Source organism: Castor canadensis, chromosome 9 (genome assembly GCF_047511655.1).
Source record: "Castor canadensis chromosome 9, mCasCan1.hap1v2, whole genome shotgun sequence".
Lineage (NCBI taxonomy): Eukaryota > Metazoa > Chordata > Mammalia > Rodentia > Castoridae > Castor > Castor canadensis.
This window is the reverse complement of record NC_133394.1, coordinates 153,778,687-153,796,603: the sequence shown is the minus strand read 5'-3', so window position 1 is coordinate 153,796,603 and position 17,917 is coordinate 153,778,687. Positions and strand designations below refer to the sequence as shown.

Genomic DNA, 17,917 nt, shown 5'->3' with positions numbered 1-17,917 from the left:
CTGTGGACCTGCTGGACCTGCCTCGCCGAGGGCCCGATGGCATTGGGACCCTCAGCTGCAGGTTCAAGGGACTGACCTTATTAAAAAGACTACTCAAGCCAGGTGCCGAGGGCTCACGCCTGTAAGCCCAGCTACTCAGGAGGCAGAGATCGGGAGGATCGCGGTTCAAAGCCAGCTGGGCAAATAGTTCACGAGACCCTATCTCAAAAAAAACCTTCAAAAAAAAGGGCTGGTGGAGTGGCTCAAGGTGGAGGCCCTGAGTTGAAGCCCCAGTACTGCATAAAATAAATAAATAAATAAAAAGACATGCTCGCACATCTCAAACAGATGTAATTAATAAACGATGGGGTCACTGTTACCTGAGCCTGAAGGCCCAAGGGAGGTCAGCACCTCTCGCCCAGCCCTCAGCCCACCCCAAGCTGACCCGCTGCCCCCGACTCATTTGCCTGCGGCCTTGGGTTTCCTTTGACAAACATAGCAAGTCAGTGGCAGGGCTGGGACCTGGCTGGGCCAGTGCCACCAGGTGGGTGCAGGCTGGCAGTCAGAGTGTTACCAGAGCCAAGCCTGTCTGCTCACCACACAAAAGCCAGTACTCAGAAGTATTGGGAAGACATCAGGTTTATTCAGGACTGGCCCTGAGAAGACAGAGGGGTTCCTTACTGTCCGCAGAGCACTACTTTGAGGGGCTCAGGAACATGGAAAGGTGCAGCGGGACAGCAAGCAGGAAGGCTGCCTGCTGAGCAGGGTCTCTGAGTGGGGTCTTCACATCAGCGTGTGTCTCCTTTATTAGTCGCTGGCTGGCAAATCGCAATCAACTTGACCATTCTCTGGGGAAACTTACTTTTCTGGAGTTAAACCTCACGGCAGTCCTCATGCTTGTGTTAGTTGGTACACAGGACTAGAAGGAGGGCACTTCGGGTTCTGATGTTACCAGGGCACCAGCTGTTCAGGGTCTGTAAACACGAGACGCTGCTAGCAGTCAGTGTCTTCATCGTGTCGGGGCACGTTCCTTTACAGTGCTGGGCACTGGGGTGGGAAGCAAGTGTAACTGCCAAGGCCAGGGTTACGGCTGAGCCCAGAGGGAAGCTGAGCTGGACACAGGCCAAGGCTTGGGAGGGAGTCCTCCCCCAGCAAGCCCCCTTCGCGTACCCAGCCCACACTGCCAAGATGGCACTGAATCCCGACACCCACCTCCATTCTTGTGGGAACTAGGTGACTCTCTAGCAGGGAAAAGTGACAACAAGTGACCAGTGTGGTGCTGCTGCTGGGACAGGCCACGTCTGACAGCAGGATTGGTCAGGGACACCTCTCGGGGACAGAGGGGAGCGATTGTGCCAGGAAGACCATTACAGGGAGAGGACCTGCCAATGTGGACACCCCAAGGGGGACACCTGGCATGTTGAGGAAACAGAAGGCAGCAGATGTGGCTGGAACAGAGCCAGCGTGGGTGGGGATTCAGAGGGAGCTGGGCCAGCCCGCTCGGGGCTGCACTGGCCATGCGAGACCTCTTACTCGGAAAGGTTCTAGAGATGGCACGCGTGCTCTGACCTGTGCCATAAAAGCAATGGTGCCTGACTGAAGACAGACAGAGGGCAGCCGGGTCCCCACACCGACTGGACGTGAGCCTGGGGAGCAAGGGGTCGTGTCTACAACTGGTCAAGCCCAGGAGGACTTAGTGTGAGCATCTGCCAGACCTTCAGGTGGACAGGCCAAGCAGGCCGTGGGTGGAGGATGGCACAGCCACTGGCCAGATGCACATCTGGGGATCAGCATATGGTCAGCCTGCGGCTGGGCCAGATCCCCCTGTATGAGTGTGGATAATGAAGGGAAGGGTGCAGGCCTTCAGAGGCCCATGGGGGACAGGTGGAGGCATCAGTGCAGAGCAGCCTGGCTTTCTACGAGAGAGCCGGGCCACAGCCGGCACAGTGGGCCGCATCGGGGAGGCAGGGAGCTGGCAGCTGCTCTCCTGGGGGGCTGCGGGCACTGCCACCTCTGGTGAAGTGAGGAAGGGAGGCAACCCCCCCCTTGACTCCCTCACCCTGCAAGATCTTCATCACAGCCTCTGCAGTGTCATTCAGACAACGACAGAGTGGGGAAACTGAGGCCCAAGAGTCCTGGCGTGTCCAGGGCCTCTCCAATACCCTGCCATTTTCTTAGCATGAAAACAATTGAAGAAATCACAAAGGAAAAGAGATATGACCTCAAAGGAAAAAAAAGTTAACATCTACATGCTGTGTGCCCCAAATGTTTTGCACAAAATTTAAAAACAAATTACAAACTCTCAAAAATTCTCATATTAGTGACAGTGCTGGTAGCCTTGATATAGAAAGGACTCATAAAGATGATTAAGAAAAATTTTATCCCAATAAAAAATTAACCAAGAATGTAAACTGGAAACTTGCAGAAGGAAAGGGCTGGTGGGGTAGCTCAAGTGGTGGAGGTCCAAAACAAACAGATAAATAAATAAAACCCAGAAGAGAAATACAGGTGACAGGCGTCCAGTAAACACACAAGAATTTCACTATTGATTAAAAAAACCCTCAAAGTAAAAAACGAGAATCCGATGGTTCTTTATTGGATTGGCGGTGCGGTGTGCTCAGTGGCAGAGCACTTGCCTAGCCTGCTCGAGGCCTGGCTTCACGGCCCATTTTCACAAAAATGGTGAAAGAGCAGCTTTCTCAACTGAAAGCCGTGAGAGCTCAGCTGCCCTGAGCTCGCTGCTGCAGCCTTTCCAGAAGGCGGTTTGACATGGCAGGGTCTGCTAAAGGGGAAGCTGGGGAACCTGATACTGATTTTGAAGCTGCTACAGAAGTGTCGCAGGAAGCCTGGGCAGAGGGGCAGACAGAACAGAGAGGCAAAGCCACCCCTGCCCACAGGCACATTCCAGCCACAGGGTCCCAGTCTTTGTGCTCACATGGCGTCGTGTCAGTCAGTATTCTCTCTTCCTTGAAAAGCTTCCGTGCAGTATCACGTTGATGGCTGCTTCATACTCAGCCACGGCACGAAGAGACTGTGTGACCCTCAAGTCCCCCATTGCTGGGCACTCGGGCTGTGCCTGGTTCTTGGCCACGCAGAGCGCTGCTCTGAAGACTGGCGCATGGATATTTTCTACATTATGGGAGGTGTCCTTAAGTTCCCAGAAGTGTAACTTCTGCATTCAAAGGCCTGGAAAGCAAAGCTCTAGAAACCTATTTCCAAACTGCTTTCAGGAGAGGCTCAGCGGTGCCCAGTCCCACCGCCCTTCTCCTCACAGGGCTGGCCTCAGCGTGCATCCTCATCTTCTTCCTCCTTCAAACTTAGTGTGAAAACCTTATTGCTTTTGAAAATGATTAACACGTGTCACACACATGTTGTGGCTTGGATCTGAAATGTCCCCCAAAGGCTCAGGTGATGAAGGTTCGGTCCCCAGGACAGTGTTGGGAAGTGACTGGATCAGGAGGGCTCTGACCTAATCGATGGATTCATAACCCGAGGGGATTATTGGGGGGTGGTGAGAACTCGGAGTCACTGAGGGCCCGACTTTGAGGTGTTCATCTTGTGCTCCTCCTCTCTGTCTGCTTCCTGGCCACTGTGAGTTGAGTAGTTTTCTTCTGCCATGTTTTTCTGCTTTGCCATGGGCTTAAAAGCAATGGAGCCAGCCAGCCAGAAACTGAACTCTCTGACACTGAGCCAAATAAATCTTTCCTCCTCTAACCCGTTTCTCAGATATTTGTCACAGTGACAAAACGGCTGGCAAACAAAGGTCACAAACCCCAAAATGTTCTAAAAGGTAAGTGGGAAAAGTCAGTCCTCCCAGAGAGGATGGAATTTTCACCATTTTGCCGTAACGACCCACTTGCTTCTTACACTGGACACGCTCGTGCAGAGAACTTCCTTGCTTATGTGTGATTCTTTTAGCTAAATTTTTCATTCATCCACTTGAAAACATTCATATGCACTCAATTTTTAAATCAATCATTGTGGTAAAAATATGCATGACATAATTTTACCATTTTAACCATTTTTAAGTGTCCACTTTAGTTGTCTTAAGAAGATCCATAAACCGGGCTCCAGTGGCTCATGCCTGCAATCCCAGCTACTCCAGACAGAGATCAGGAGGATCGTGGTTCAAAGCCAGCCAGGGCAAACAGTTCAGCAGACCCTATCTCAAAAATACCCATCACACAAAAAGAGGGCTGGTGGAGTGACTCAAGGTGTAGGTCCTGAGTTCAAGCCCCAGTACTGCACAAAAAAAAAAAAAAAGAAGAAGAAGAAAGAAAGAAAAATCCTCAACACGAAAACACGAAATAGGGCTGGTGCAGTGGCTCAAGTGGTAAAGTGCCTGCCTAACAAGTGTGAGGCCCTGAGTTCCAACCCCATTATGCCAAAAAAAAAAAAAAAAATCCACAGTGTTGTGCAACTGTCATCACCATTCTCATCTAGAACACTCTCATCTTCCTAAAATGAATGCCCCATTAAAACTGGCCCCATTAAACACTGAGCCCCTCCCCCACCATTCTACTTCTGTCCCTGTGGATTCATCTGTTCTCATAGAAGCTAGAACATCTTTGTTGTCTGTGTCCTTCATGGGTTTTTTTGTCTCTTCAACTATCTCCCTTGTTTTACTCACCTCACTGTCACTAGCCCAGGAGAGCCTATGGGACCGCTCCCTGGGGATCCTGTGTTCCAGATGGCCATAGTCACTGCCCCTGCTCTGGGTTGGACTAACCGGCTTCTCCCCAGTCATGTAGGGTGTCTGTAGCCCACCCTTGGCCCTGGCTCTGTTCTTCCTGCTGTTTCTCTTCTAGACTCTGAGCTCTCAGAGGCAGGCCTTCATCTTGGAGGTTCTGTCTGGCTGCCTCGAGTACCGGAAGTTACTGACCATCGTGGTGGATGCCTTCTATGTGCGGGATGGCCGGCTGTGCCTGTGGGCTGACTACAACCTCTTCCAGGGTGAGTGCCCCTCCTCTGGTCCCTGAGACCCAGGCCTGCTGCTGCCCCTCCAGAGCGAGGGGCTGGGAGGCTGGTAGCTGTGATCTTCATAGAATGGCCCTTGAGGTCAGCAGATGGTGCCCTTCTGGCTGTAGAAGGCAGCTCCTTGCATTTCTGCCATAGCCCCTTCCCTTACTTGACCCTCACTGATGCCTGCATGCACAGGTGGACCAGGATGAGTGTGTTTCCTCACCCACAAATGGGGAAACTGAGACCTCAGGCTCATGGGAGGCCAGGCTTAAAGGCAGGCAGTCCTCTGCCCTGCTACCCTGCACAGCTCTGCTGCTCCCAGCCTGGCAGAGAGAGAATGCCTCTGAGACCTTCTGTAGGCTGACTCTGCCATGGCCTGCCGTTGGCACCTGGATAGGTCAGGCCTTTGACTATTGTCTGGCCATTGTGGATGGAGTGGCTGGTGCTGTCATGGGTGAGGGTGGCTGGTTGGGGGTATGTAGCCCTGGGACCTGAACTTGGCCTTGCTGCCTGGTCCCCTAGGTAGAGGGTGGGGTGAGGGCTGCTGGGCACTGGGGGGCTAAGCCAGCTGGCCGATGCCAGGCCCAAAGCTGGGCTCACCCCTGCCTCCCAGCTCAGGATCAGAGGTGTAATCCACAGTCCCTTCAGAGAAATAAAGAAAGCTTCATGCCCCGGGGATTGAGGCGATCCAACCTCTCAGCACTTTCAGCAATAACAAACTAAGCTCAAAAATGATTTCACCTTCACCCAGGGAACCCTTGGGTTTCTGAAAACTGATCAAATGATCAGTTTCTAGATATATGGGATGCAAAACCCACAGCTGCTCTGGGTCTAAGACCATGGTGCTTGCCCTATCTGTGGGAGACCATCGTTTCCAAGTGGGTCCCACGTGGGAGTTTTTGCCTGACCTGCTGCCCTGCCAGGGCCCCTCTGCGGGACGGGCGCCGCTCACACTGCCCTGTGTCCATAGTGATCTGCTACCTGGCCATGTTCCAACTGGACAAGCTCGGCTTCCAGCTCTTCTGTAGCATTGTCAAGTCCCAGCCCGTGGACAAGATGTGCAAGGTGAGCCCCACCTGGCCTCCCACCTGGAGGGGCCATCGCCCGGCCACCAGCCGAGGGAGGCAGGGAAACCAGGGCAGAGGTGTGTCTGGTTAATTGCCTGCCCTTCACCCTCAGAGGTTCAGAGAGCCTCTGGCAGGTTCATTCCGTGTTGAGAGCGGCTGGCGTCTCTATCTGGGAGAACGTGCCTTTGTGTGGGAAGTGTGATTCTGGCTCCTGATGTCCCCATGGGTGGTAGCTTCCTATTGTTACTTGCAAGTCACTGTCTGTGGTCAGCTGGGCCTCTGTGCCAGCCAGTATAACAACTGGCTGGGGCCACTGTGCCCTTGTAGACAGGCTCCCGTCCAGCAAGAGTCCACTGTGGGCAGGCTTCCTCCACCCCCCTCCCAAGGACCCAGCCTGGCGAGGTTGTACCTGCACAACTCACCCCTCCCTTGAGGAAATGGGGTCACCCAATGTCACACGGCAAGTGAATAGCAAGCTGACTCTTGGACTGCCTTTGGTCACAGGCTGGTTCTTCTTACTCAGAATAGCCCAAGAAAGTGACTTCCTGAAGAAGAGGCAGGGAAAGAACTCAGGACCAAGAGCACTTTCAGGCCTGTCTATCTGGGAGCAGCCAGCTCTGAGCGGGGCTGGGGAAGCAGCGCATACCTAGGTCACAGCCACCCAGAGAGCTAGGACACAGAGCTCACATGCTACGTCGCCCACCTAACAGGTGAAAGGAGAGAACACGCACTGAGCCAAGCCAGCATTTGGTTTGTGAAGGACCTGTTTTCCTAGCTGCATCCACACATAAGCACTTTGTAATGGATGAACATTTAGAGTTGTCTTTTTTTGGCGGTACTGGGGTTCAAACTTCACACTTGCTAGGCAGGCACAGTAATCCTTGAGTCACTCTTGCAGCCTTTACAGTTACCTTACACAAGGGCTCCCTTTATATGAAAAAGATGCAAAACTGCTGCTATTTTCTGAGAAACTTTGAGACTGAATCTAGGGCCCGTTTGCAGAGCTCAGAAGGACCCATACTGGTTTCATGCTTTGCTGGCAACTACACTGAAATTCTAACAACTGTTGAGCCAAGACCCACCCTTCCTCTTGCCCCAGGCCACAGTATGGGCTCACTAGATGCTCAGGGTGCTGACTGCACATTACACCCAGCCCCCAGGCCGGTTTCAGGCACTGACCAACCCAGAGATCTGTCCCGAGCCCCACACCCACTGGGTAATGCCGGTCGCTTTAGAGTCCTACAACCTGCCTTAAGGCCAGCTGGACCTTGAAACTGGGAGTGAGATGTTGTGGACAAGGTCGTCTTTTGGGCATTGTCGCTGCTGTGGTCAGGAATAACATCACAACAAGCACCTCGTGCCCACGCTGCCACTCAGGCCTCCACAGGAGACGCTGCCCATCATTCTGGAACGAGTGGCCCTGGACAGCAGGTGGCGGGGGCAAGAGGCTCCCAGGACCCCCACACTCATGTCTGATGGAATTTTCCAAGTGGGCAGACCCACCCAGAGCCCCACTCCCACTCCAGCAGGGCCCCAGGCAGGGCTGTCCCCACCACACCCCAGTGAAAATCATGGCTCCTTTAGGGTGGCCTTGGGGTGGGGAAATGAGAACTGCAGCCCAGCTGAGGTGCAGGTGTGAGGATGTGGGTGGGGATGGGGGTCCGGTGGGGTGGTAAGCCTGAATGAGATGTGCCCAAGTTGGGGTGGGCCAGTAGGAAGGAGGTGGAGACTCCAGTGTCCAGCCACAGTCTGCAGAAAGGACTAGTAAGACTGACAGATGGGAGGGGATAGGAAAGAGGTTGATGAGGCAGTGGCCCCAGGCAAGGGCAGGAAGGGAGGGAAGAGGAGGCAGGTGCCAAGTGGGTTGCTGTGGAAGGCTCTAGAAAGGGTCCTGGTTACTCCTTTGTGAAGAGAGCATGGAGGCCAAGAGGAGGTAGGAGGCTGGTGAGGATGAGGCTGCTCAGGGTGGTAGTGGCCCTGGAGAGGCAGCAATGACCAGAGGCCCTGTCCTGGCATAGCCTTGCCCACTGCTGTTTCCTTGGCTGGCCTTGCACTTCTAGGGCTTCCTCCCAAATATGCTTCCTGAGGTCCAGGCTGAAGTTTGGGGGATCCAGACCAGGTACTGCGTGTCCTATGTCACCATGAATCATTCCTGGACTCACATGGTGCTGGGGTCCCACATATGATAGCATCTGTGGGCCCCAGGGCCCTTGGTCACCCTTCTGACTCATTTAGGGAGTTCTATGATCCCTTCAACTGGACAGGGCCCTCAAGGATGGGGTCACCCCATCCCTTTCAGCTTCTTGGACACCTCCACAGACTGCTCCCAGGGGGCCCCAGGCTTGGCTGCCCCTCAGGCAACGGCTAAGGTCTGAGCCTTTGTCCCAGGTATGTAGAGGGCCACCTCTAAGACTGAGCCCCTCCTGGCCAGCTGACAGGCCTGCCCTGGGTAACCTGGGCAGGTAAGGGTGCCTTCCAGCTCCCTAAGGCACTAGCCTTCCCCTGGGGAGCTAAGCTAGGCCTGTGCCTGCCTGAGCCAGAGCTGTGAGACATGGGCACAGGAGCTGGAACACAGCCTGCAGACACCCACAGCCCTGGAATTCTCACCAGGACCAGCTCCAGGATTCCAAGGGCACTGTGGGGCTGCCCACCTGGGCATCATGCCAGGTCCTGGCCAGAGAAAGCAGCCTTGATCCCAAAGCTGGGACCAGCCACCCACTGCAAAGGGCTGGGTGACAGACCACCTCCCCAGGGTAGGCAAGGTCTCCCTGGCTCCCTGCCACAGTTGGGGACTTCCCTGGCTCACCCCCTGCCAGCATGGCAGCAGAGTAGAGATTGGAGAAAATGACAGTTTCATTCCCAGAATTCCAAAGCTCACTGGGGGAAGGTTTGGGAGGCTGGCAGCTTTCTATGTGTCCCCCACCATCAACTTGCCCAGGAGTGAGATGTGGGGCTTTCCAGGCCCTGGAAGCTGGCTGGGAGCACAGAGTCTCCTCGGGCAAAGGGCATGCCCTGCTGGACTGGAGCAGGTGGGCTTGGGTCCAGCTCCTGACCCATCAGAGACCCTACAGGGAAGAGGGCTGTCCTGAGGGGTGTGGTCTCTTCAGCCAGCTGCAGGGCTGTGACCCTTATTGAATGTCATACTCTACTCTGATGCCCCGCAAGGGGTGCTGGGGGTGTCAGTGGGCAAGGGCCCCTCATGGCTCTCATTCCTCTTAGTTCCTCAGATTCTTCTTTAACCCCTTAAACCTGTATTCGTGGATCAAGGATGAGTGGAGCCTCGTCTACGAGACAGCCCACGTGAAGGAGAACTGGATCGACCCCCTAATGAGGTAGGGTGGGCTAGGGTGGGACATTGCCTGTCTTCACTGCAGGCACCTCAATGGGCAGGGGGTCTCCTGTTCCCTTCCTGTGCACAGGAACTCTGAGAGGGCAGACATGCTCCATGTCACGTGCCAAGTTCAGAGAGGCCCCACTCTGTAGCTTGGATCATAGCCCATAGCAGGACACACTCCGGGATACAGTCAGGGATCTCAGTTGTCTCTCTTTGAGAATATGGGGGGGGGGGGTCACTGTGTCTTCCTGGGGACAGACAGATGGGCTGCTTTGGCACAAGAAGTCCACTTATGTGCTGTGTGTGGAGGCCCTGGCCCCGTGTGTGTTGGAACAGTGGGGGAGGTGTCCCTGGAACTGCTTCTTTGCCAAGGGGAGGTCATTTATCCCAACTGGTCTCTGATCTGGCAATCAGGAAGTGCCTCCAAGGCAACTAGGTGACAGCCCTGTGGCATTTTCCCCACCTGCTGTGGGCTTTCCCAGCTCATTCTGGGAGCAGACCCATCACAACTCCACCTGCCTGAAAGACAAAGGCCCTGGCCCAGCTCTGCAGTGACCACCTGAGAGCTCTCTGCAGTTGCCTTCACTCCACCTTCCCTTCCTCTGGGTGGTCCTGGTTCTCTAGGTTTTGCAGGAACTATTTCAAGCCACACACCTGCCCCACAGGAGTGGACACAACAGGCTGGTGATGGGAGGCTGGGCTCACATGGGGTGTGGGGAGGGTGGAAATGGGAGCCCCAGACCTTGGGGCAACCCAGCAAGGCCCTTCCCAAACTCCTGCTCCAGAGCCCTCCACCCCAGGCTGTGCCCAAGGACAGTTGGGCTCCCTGCAGGGGTAGGTGGCCCTCACCCCATCCGACCCCCACAGCTTCCTCCACCTGTCGCCAATAGTGCAGTTCCGGAACATTCCTGTCCTGTCACCAGCCTCCTCTATCTGCTGCCTGCTTCCTCCATCGGTGCCATCTGCTCTGCCCAGATTAGCTGCATGCCCCTACCGCTGCTTGTCCTCAGGGAGCCCCACATTCCTGCAGGGGAAATGTCCCAGCCTCCCAGCTCCCCCTCCCCAGGGTCTCTGTTTCCTCATCTGTGCCACTGGGTTCCTGATGCCTGTGCTGATGTGTTTGGACCACGCCTGCAACTGGTCACCAGTGAAGAGAGGCCGTCTGACTATCAGAACCTCAGTGTCAAGGAGACCCAAGCTCTTAGGGATCCTTCAGCTCCGAAGGACCATCCCCTTAGTGATTCCGAGGGCCTTTACTTTTCCTTTAAGATGGCAGCCGGAGGTCCAGGAGCTGGTCAACCAACTAGAGGGAGTGTCGACCAGTCAAACTCCTATCCTCAAGACCAAGACGAAGGTCACAGAGCCCAAGGAGTTCAACCTGACTGTCCCCACGCCCCGCGCCATTCTGATGCCCGAGCCTGTCCCTACTATGGCCAAGCCAAGACCAGTGAGTTAGGTGTTTGCCAGGCCGAGGCTTGCACCACCAGGATGTCCAGACCAGGACAGTGGGCAGTGGAGGCATGGGGGCTGGGTTCCTCCAGGGCCAATGGCACACTGGACCAGCTCAGGAGCATTCAATAGCCTATCCCTGACCCCCGCTCCCAAGGAGAGGGGAGGTGGTGATGAAAAGCCCACCACATTCTGGGTCCTGTCGGTAAGCACTGAAAGAAGCTGTCAGTTCACAGGCTCAGACTTGTCTGTGTTTAGAACCTAGAGTCCAATTATATGCCACCCCTGTCCATTAGATATGACATGAGCAGATCACAGTTCATGAGCTCTTCAGACGTGCGCAGGGATGGCATCTATCTGTGTGAGCTCCAGTCATGCCTGTTCCCCCCTCAGGGTCTTTGCACATCTGTCCCATCTGTTGAGAACCTCTCCACCTCCCTTTGCCTTGCTGACTTATCAGTCAGGATACTCTGTACTGCAAGTAACTGAAAAATGTGCTCTAACTGGCTTAAACCACTGGCTAGCGTGATTGAAGCAGGGAAGACTTCAGGCATTGTTTCATCAGGGTTCCAGCTCTGTTTCTCTGTGATTCTCTCTACCCTAATCTCTACAAGTCAACTTCATCTTTGGGCTACCTTCTTCACTGTAGTATAAAAAATCTGGGCCTCACACTTAGACTCTATACCATCCAGGGCATGAGAAAACATCGTAGACCAAGAATTCTTTGAAAAACTCTGATTGATTCAGCTCAGGTCTCATCCATGTCTTGAACTCATGACCATCATCAGGGATGCAATATCCCGACTGGTCCTCGGCTCGAAGACCTGGCAGTAGACTCAGTCTTCCAGAGCCAATCTGGTTCCTCACAAGACCAGGGATTATATGGGAGGGTGAAGGATGATGCTGGAGGTCCCAGGTCCCACCCCAATTCCACCATCCTCTCAGCCCATAAACTTATCAGGAACCTTCAGCTCTTCTGGGTCCCTCATTTGGTTTCCTTCTCATTAACCCCAGCTCCTTTTCTTCAGAGTATTGATTAGTTAATGCTTAGTAATTTGTCGGCCTCCTTATTGTCTGTCTCCTCTACCAGACCTCCTCCATCATATTTGTTCCACATTCCCAATACTCCTGACGCAGAGAGGCCCTTCAGTAAACGTTGTTGGATGGACGGAATGGAGGGGTGGGTGGAAGATGGATGGATGGATGGATAAATGAGCAGGTGAATGGGTGGATGGATGGGTGATGGGTGGGTAGGTGTGTGGTTGGATGGTTGGATAAATGGGTGGTTGGGTGTGTGGATATATGGATGGTTGGATAGATGAATAAATGGGTGGATGGATAGATAGGTGGAGATGGATAGATAGATGGGTGGATGAATGGATGGATGGGTATATGGATGGGTGGATAGATAGGTGGATGGATGGATGGATGAATGGATGAATAGATGGGTAGAGATGGAGGGGTGCATGGATGGGTGGATGAGTAGATGGATGGGTGTATGGATGGATGGATAGATGGATATGTAGATGGATGGGTGGATAGATGAGTGGGTGGAAGGATGGATGGATGTGGGTATGTGGTGGATAGGTGGGTGGATGGATGGGTGGGTGGGTGGGTGGGTGGTGGATAGGTGGATGAATGAATGGATGGGTGGATGGATAGATGTGTGGGTGGGTAGTGGATAGGTGGGTGGGTGAATGGATAGGTGGGTGGATGAATGAATGGATAGGTGGGTGGATGAATGAATGGATAGGTGGGTGGATGAATGAATGGATAGGTGGGTGGGTGGATGGATAGGTGGGTGGATGAATGAATGGATAGGTGGGTGGATGTGTGGATAGACAACTGCACAGTTACCCTTATGTGCAGAATTTCAGCATTTCTGACCCTGTTTGTTTTTCTCAAGTCATTCCACCAGCTGCCTCTCCTTCTCTCTTACTCTGCCTGGCACAGTCCCTCATGACCCCTCACTGTGAGATGTTGGTGAATGTTCACTTTCCCTGAGGTCCACAGATGCCTGATGAAACCACAGGCTTAGATCTTTTACCCTCCCTGCCCTATTCCATGTCCAGACTTTCTGTTCCCTCCTGGGCTGAGGCCCACTCCAATTCACTCACTTGCTCATTCTCTGCCAGGCATTATGCCTTTACAGAGCATGTTTCCAGTGGGAACTCAAGTAAGAAAAAAAGGATAAGTAAAATGGATGGTGTGTAAGTTAATGAGAAATGCTGAGGAAAAACGGTAATGCAGGAAACGGGGATAAAAAGTGTTGGAGTGGTTGTGATTCTGGGTAGTGTGGCTAGGAAAGGCCTCATGAGAAGGGCCCTGGTGCCAAGTGGTCCTCTGCTTGTCCCTGCAGTCTGGGGTGCTGGCTGCCTCCCCTTGCTCTTCGCCTAACCTGGCTATCACATCTGGGCTGGTGACATGCCCTCAGTCATATCTCCCTCTGCCCATCCCACCCCATACTCAACTCTAGACCCCATGCCAACTGCTGGCCTGACCCTCCAAACTCTGGCTTCTGACCACAGCTGGCTCTCACACCACCCTACTAGGTCCCTCAGAGCACCTACCAGGAGCCCAGGGAGCAGAAGCAGCTGCAGATGATCAAGAGATACAACCGCCGGAAGGCAGAGGTGGCTTCCCTAGGGACCTGTTAAGGGAGGAGGAGGAGAGAGGAGAAGGATGGGGCACGGAGGAGGAGGATGGGGCGGTGGGCTGAGCATGTGCACACCCCCATAAGCCAAGGGCAGTGGGTGGCAGTCAGTGAGGCAGTAGCCGTGTGGTGTCCTGGCAGGAGTTGCTGCTGAAGGCGAACATGGAGGAGATGCGGTGCGCCATGCCCAGGTCCCACAGGGAGCCGCTGGTACAGGTAACGCCCAGCCTCCCAGTCTTCATGGCAGCATTTTCTCATGTCATAAAAGTGTTCCTGAGGGCTGGCAGAGTGACTCAAGTGGTAGAGCACTTGCCTAGCAAGTGTGAAACACTGAGTTCAAACCCCAGTACCATGCACACACAAAAAAAGTGTTCCTCCCAGAGACATTTCAGTAGTGACACAATAATAAGTCACTTATTTAGCCTTTTCCCCTCCTGAGTGGAATTCTGGTGACTCTGGGAGTGATCCTGGAGCCAGGCAGAGTGCATCTGCCTCCCACAGGCAGGCAGAGACACATCCAAAGGCACCGGGAGGAAGCACCCCTGGGAAGGCTCCCACAGCCACCATCTCTGGGGTTTCCAGATGCCCACACTAAGCATTTCATACTTTTATACAAAAAGACAGCTGGTGGAATGGCTCAAGGGAAGAGTACCTGCCTAGCAAGCACAAGGCACTGAGTTCAAACCCCAGTATTATGAAAAAGAAAAAAAAAAAACAAAAAGACAAACCAAGGGCTGTGAGCCACTAAGAAGAAGTTAAGGGAGCAGGCCAAGGAAGGCATGGCCCACCTGGGCAGTAGGGGTCCACAGAGCTGGTCCTTCCTCGGTAACTGGGCAGGCCTGGGGACCCCGCACAGCTGCACACCCAGGGGTACTACTGATGCCTTTAACCTGCTATTCCTTGGCAACTGTGGTTTGAAATGCCCTCCACCCAAGGTGAGTCAGTGAGCAGCAGGAGGTAAGGTCTGGGGCAGAGACTTGGAGAGCAGCCCAGGAGAGGGCATGGGGCCAGTAAGACCCCATCCATGAGGAATGACTAAGGAGGACACAGATTCTAAAGGTCCCGGGCCCTGCACTGTTCTTACTCATGCCCAGGCAGTCCAATACCCTACAAGGCTTAGGAGGACATTAGAGGGCAGGGATGCTGACCTGGGGGTCCGGGGTAGGAACACATGGATGGGCGGGGAGGGTTAGGATGGAGGAGAGCAGGTGGGCTTTCCAGGGTGCTGAGTCAGCCCTGGAGGCACTGAGCAGGCACAACTGCCAGGCTTTCTCTGCCCGACTTCCACAGGACTCCAAGAAGCAACAGCAGCTTCCATCTCCGCCTCGCATCCAAAGGACTCCAAAGCTGACCTTCTACAAGGTGAGGGGCTCCTGACCATCAGGCCTCTCACTGGCACCCACGCCTCCCATCTGTTCCACCTTTGGAGGGCAGGATTTGGGGAACCTGCCACACTCTAGAGGCAGAGGCAAGTGGAGAGGGTAAGATGGGCTCACTTGCTCTTGAGCCCTCTGCAGTGAACCTTCCCCTCCCACAGCCTGACAACCTCCCTGTCAAGCTGAACACGGCCACCATTCTTCGAGAAGGGGCTTTATACCAGCGGCAGGTGGAGAAAGAGCTGCAGAGGTGAGGGGTGGGGAGAGCACTGCGGCTGCCCTCCTGGCCCACCCGCCTTCTACCAGTGTCACTCCTGATAAAGGGAGCAAGCCAGGAGGGGCCTGGTGCCTGGGCGGCTCAGTGCGGGGTGGGGCATACATCCAAGATGCTGAGAGAAAAGGCAATCTCAATTTCTTCCGTATTCTTACGCAACAACACCTCTGACACCAGGTGAGGGGCATTTCCCCACAGCAAGCACGCGATGTGCAGGGAGGGTCGGCACCTGCCATCCTCTAATTCAGCCCTGTTCTGACACCATCCACCTGCAGGCAGCCTCAAATCCCACAGGTTGAGGGCTCTGTCCTGAAGATCTGCCCCTAGGTGCCAGCTGCACCTGTGCGTCTGACCAGTCAGCTAGACAGCAGGGTCTCCGTGACCTGTTCTGCCAGGTTTTTGCTAGAGCAGCTCACAGAACGCAGGACACACTTACCACTTTCACCAGTTTGTTATAAATGGTATTGTGAAGGATACAAATGAAGAGATGTGTAGGGAGAGGGGTTGGAGCCTCCCTCCAAGGTACACCACCCTCCAAGATCCCGCACCTGCTGAGCTGTCTAGATGCTCTCCTGAACCCTGTTCCTTTGGTTTCTGTGGAAGCTTCATTACAGGCATGACTGATTACACCACTGGCCATGGTGTAATTCTCTCCCTCTCCAAAGATTGAGGGATAGGGCTGAAAGTCCCAGACCTCTGATTCTGCCTTGCCCTTTCTGGTGACCAGCCTAATCCTGAAGCTACCTAGGGTGGAAGTAGGGTGGACAGCTGGCAGTCAACAGGGATGGAGACCAAATATACTGTGGTATCACAGTCCACTTCCTGCCTTTGAACACTGTTCCCTTACAAACAAAGGATTTACAACTCAAAAGGTGCTTCGACCTTACTAGGCTCCCATTCTGCCACTAATAGCCCAGCCCGTGTCATTTCAGGTGAAGGTGCCTCCCAGGGCAGGGCCTCTTAGGCTTGCAGGCTTCCGCTGGGTCTTGTCAGTTCCAAAAGCTGGGGTATCTCAGCTCACAAGTATCTCGTCCTTCCAGCCATCTGCTGAAATGGAAGCAGAGGCGATACTGGAACTCCAAGCTGCGCCTCTGTCCCCCTTTCCCCAGAGTCGATAAGCTTATGGATGGGGCTGGGGACGTCTCTGAGTTCTTTGAGTGGCAGAAGAAGATGCAGGCAAAGGACCGGGAGGAGCAGGTGGCTGCAAGCGAGTGCCGGAGGCTGCGGGGGAAGCTGAGCCATGAGGAGGCCATCCTGGCCCGCCAGAACCTCATCCAGGAGAAGGAGAAGAAGGCCAGCCAGAGGAGGGAGGAGGTGATGTACTGGGCAGGAGCGGCTAGGGCCTGGACCAGCTGCGCTGTGTCCTCTGGGGTCCATGGGCAACAGCCAGCAAAGAAGTCAGGGCCACTGGCTTCCAGGTTGAGTCTGGGGCATCTCCCCCTAAGGCCCAAAGAGGGGCTGGGGTTTCTCTGTGAAGACCTCAGCAAGTATGGATTCAGAGGCAGCTGGGCTGAGTGGACCACTGGCCATCACTTCTGCTCCAGACTGGCAAAGTCAGTCACTTCACAGATCCCCTCTGCCCCTGGCAGAGACCTGCTGTGACATGTGTGCGGGTGTGTCCTCTCCCACAAGGAGGCCTGCAGACACCCACATTAGCACTTCAGAAGTTCCTGACGCACCCGTCCTGGCTCTTCCTCCACCTGAGACAGACTGCCTAGGTGGGGGTTCCCAACCTGTGTCCCTCAGAAAGTCTGTGCCTTCCAGGGGGCTTTCCAGGGCCTGGCTGAGGGAGAAGCCTGGAGTTCTGTTTTCAGATCATACTCAAAGGTCACTCAGATCACTTCTTTTGATAGGCCTATTTGTGTTTGTTCTTATTCAATTTCAGGGTTTTGTTGTTGTTGTTGCTGTTGTTTTGGGGTTTTTTGGGGGGGCAGTACTGGAGTTTGAACTCAGGGCCTCACACTTGCTAGGCAGGCGCTCTACCACTTGAGCCACAACTCCAGCCCAGGGTTTGCTTTTTCAATCCTTTTAAATTTTGTTTTCCTTGAAGCGGGGACTGAACCCAGAGCCTTGCACATGTTAGACACTGCTAACCACAGTCATAAACCCACAGCAGGAAATTTTTAGAAGTTTTTAAATTATAAATTTCATTTCCTCAATAGATAATAGTACGTTTTTCCTGGGACTTGAACTCAGGGCCCTGTGCCTTGCTAGGCAAGTGCTCTATCTACCACTTGAGCCACACCTCCAGCCCTTGGGGTGGGTTTGTTTGTTTTTGTTTTGTTTTGATTTTTTTGAGACAGGGTCTTGCTATTGTACCCCCAGGCAGGTTTCAAACTTATTTTGCTCCTGCATCAGCATCCTCAGTACTGTGATTACAGGTGTACACCACCACACCCAGGCTTGATTTCAGTTTAAATTGAATGAGAATTGGTTTTTGGCCCAAGATATTGTCTGTCTTGCTGTGAGTTCTGTGGACATCTGAGAAGTGCGAAGCTGATTAGCTCCTTCTGGCTGGAGGTGTCATCGAGTTCTCCTGTACGTTTGCCAGCCTCTGTCTAGCCATTCTACCAGTTGTTGAGGGGTTCAGATTGCTAACTAAACTGGGAGGTTGTCCTTTTCTCCTTTCTCTTCTGTTGGCTTTTGTGTCGCATGGTCTGTGGCTCTGTTGTTTGGTATATGCAAGCTTCTAATTGCGAGGCCTTCTTGGTAGATGACTTTTAATTATCATGCATGTTTCTGATACGAAAATCCTGCTTTCCTTTGGCTGGCATTTGGATTACATACATTTTCATCCTTTTACTTTCAACCCATCGATGTCAT

The 17,917-nt window shown here is 53.7% G+C and overlaps 1 protein-coding gene across 1 annotated transcript in view; it reads left to right on the top strand.

Moving 5' to 3' along the window:
* The window catches only part of Cfap99 (cilia and flagella associated protein 99), a 43,662-nt gene that overhangs the window by 13,758 nt on the left and 11,987 nt on the right, over nucleotides 1-17,917 (top strand). The window contains exons 3-11 of the mRNA XM_074041143.1: nucleotides 4,788-4,932; nucleotides 5,912-6,006; nucleotides 9,228-9,340; nucleotides 10,612-10,789; nucleotides 13,344-13,424; nucleotides 13,586-13,660; nucleotides 14,735-14,806; nucleotides 14,982-15,070; nucleotides 16,204-16,408. Of these exons, the coding sequence (XP_073897244.1) occupies nucleotides 4,788-4,932; nucleotides 5,912-6,006; nucleotides 9,228-9,340; nucleotides 10,612-10,789; nucleotides 13,344-13,424; nucleotides 13,586-13,660; nucleotides 14,735-14,806; nucleotides 14,982-15,070; nucleotides 16,204-16,408 (1,053 nt within the window). The remainder of the gene's footprint in view (nucleotides 1-4,787; nucleotides 4,933-5,911; nucleotides 6,007-9,227; nucleotides 9,341-10,611; nucleotides 10,790-13,343; nucleotides 13,425-13,585; nucleotides 13,661-14,734; nucleotides 14,807-14,981; nucleotides 15,071-16,203; nucleotides 16,409-17,917) is intronic.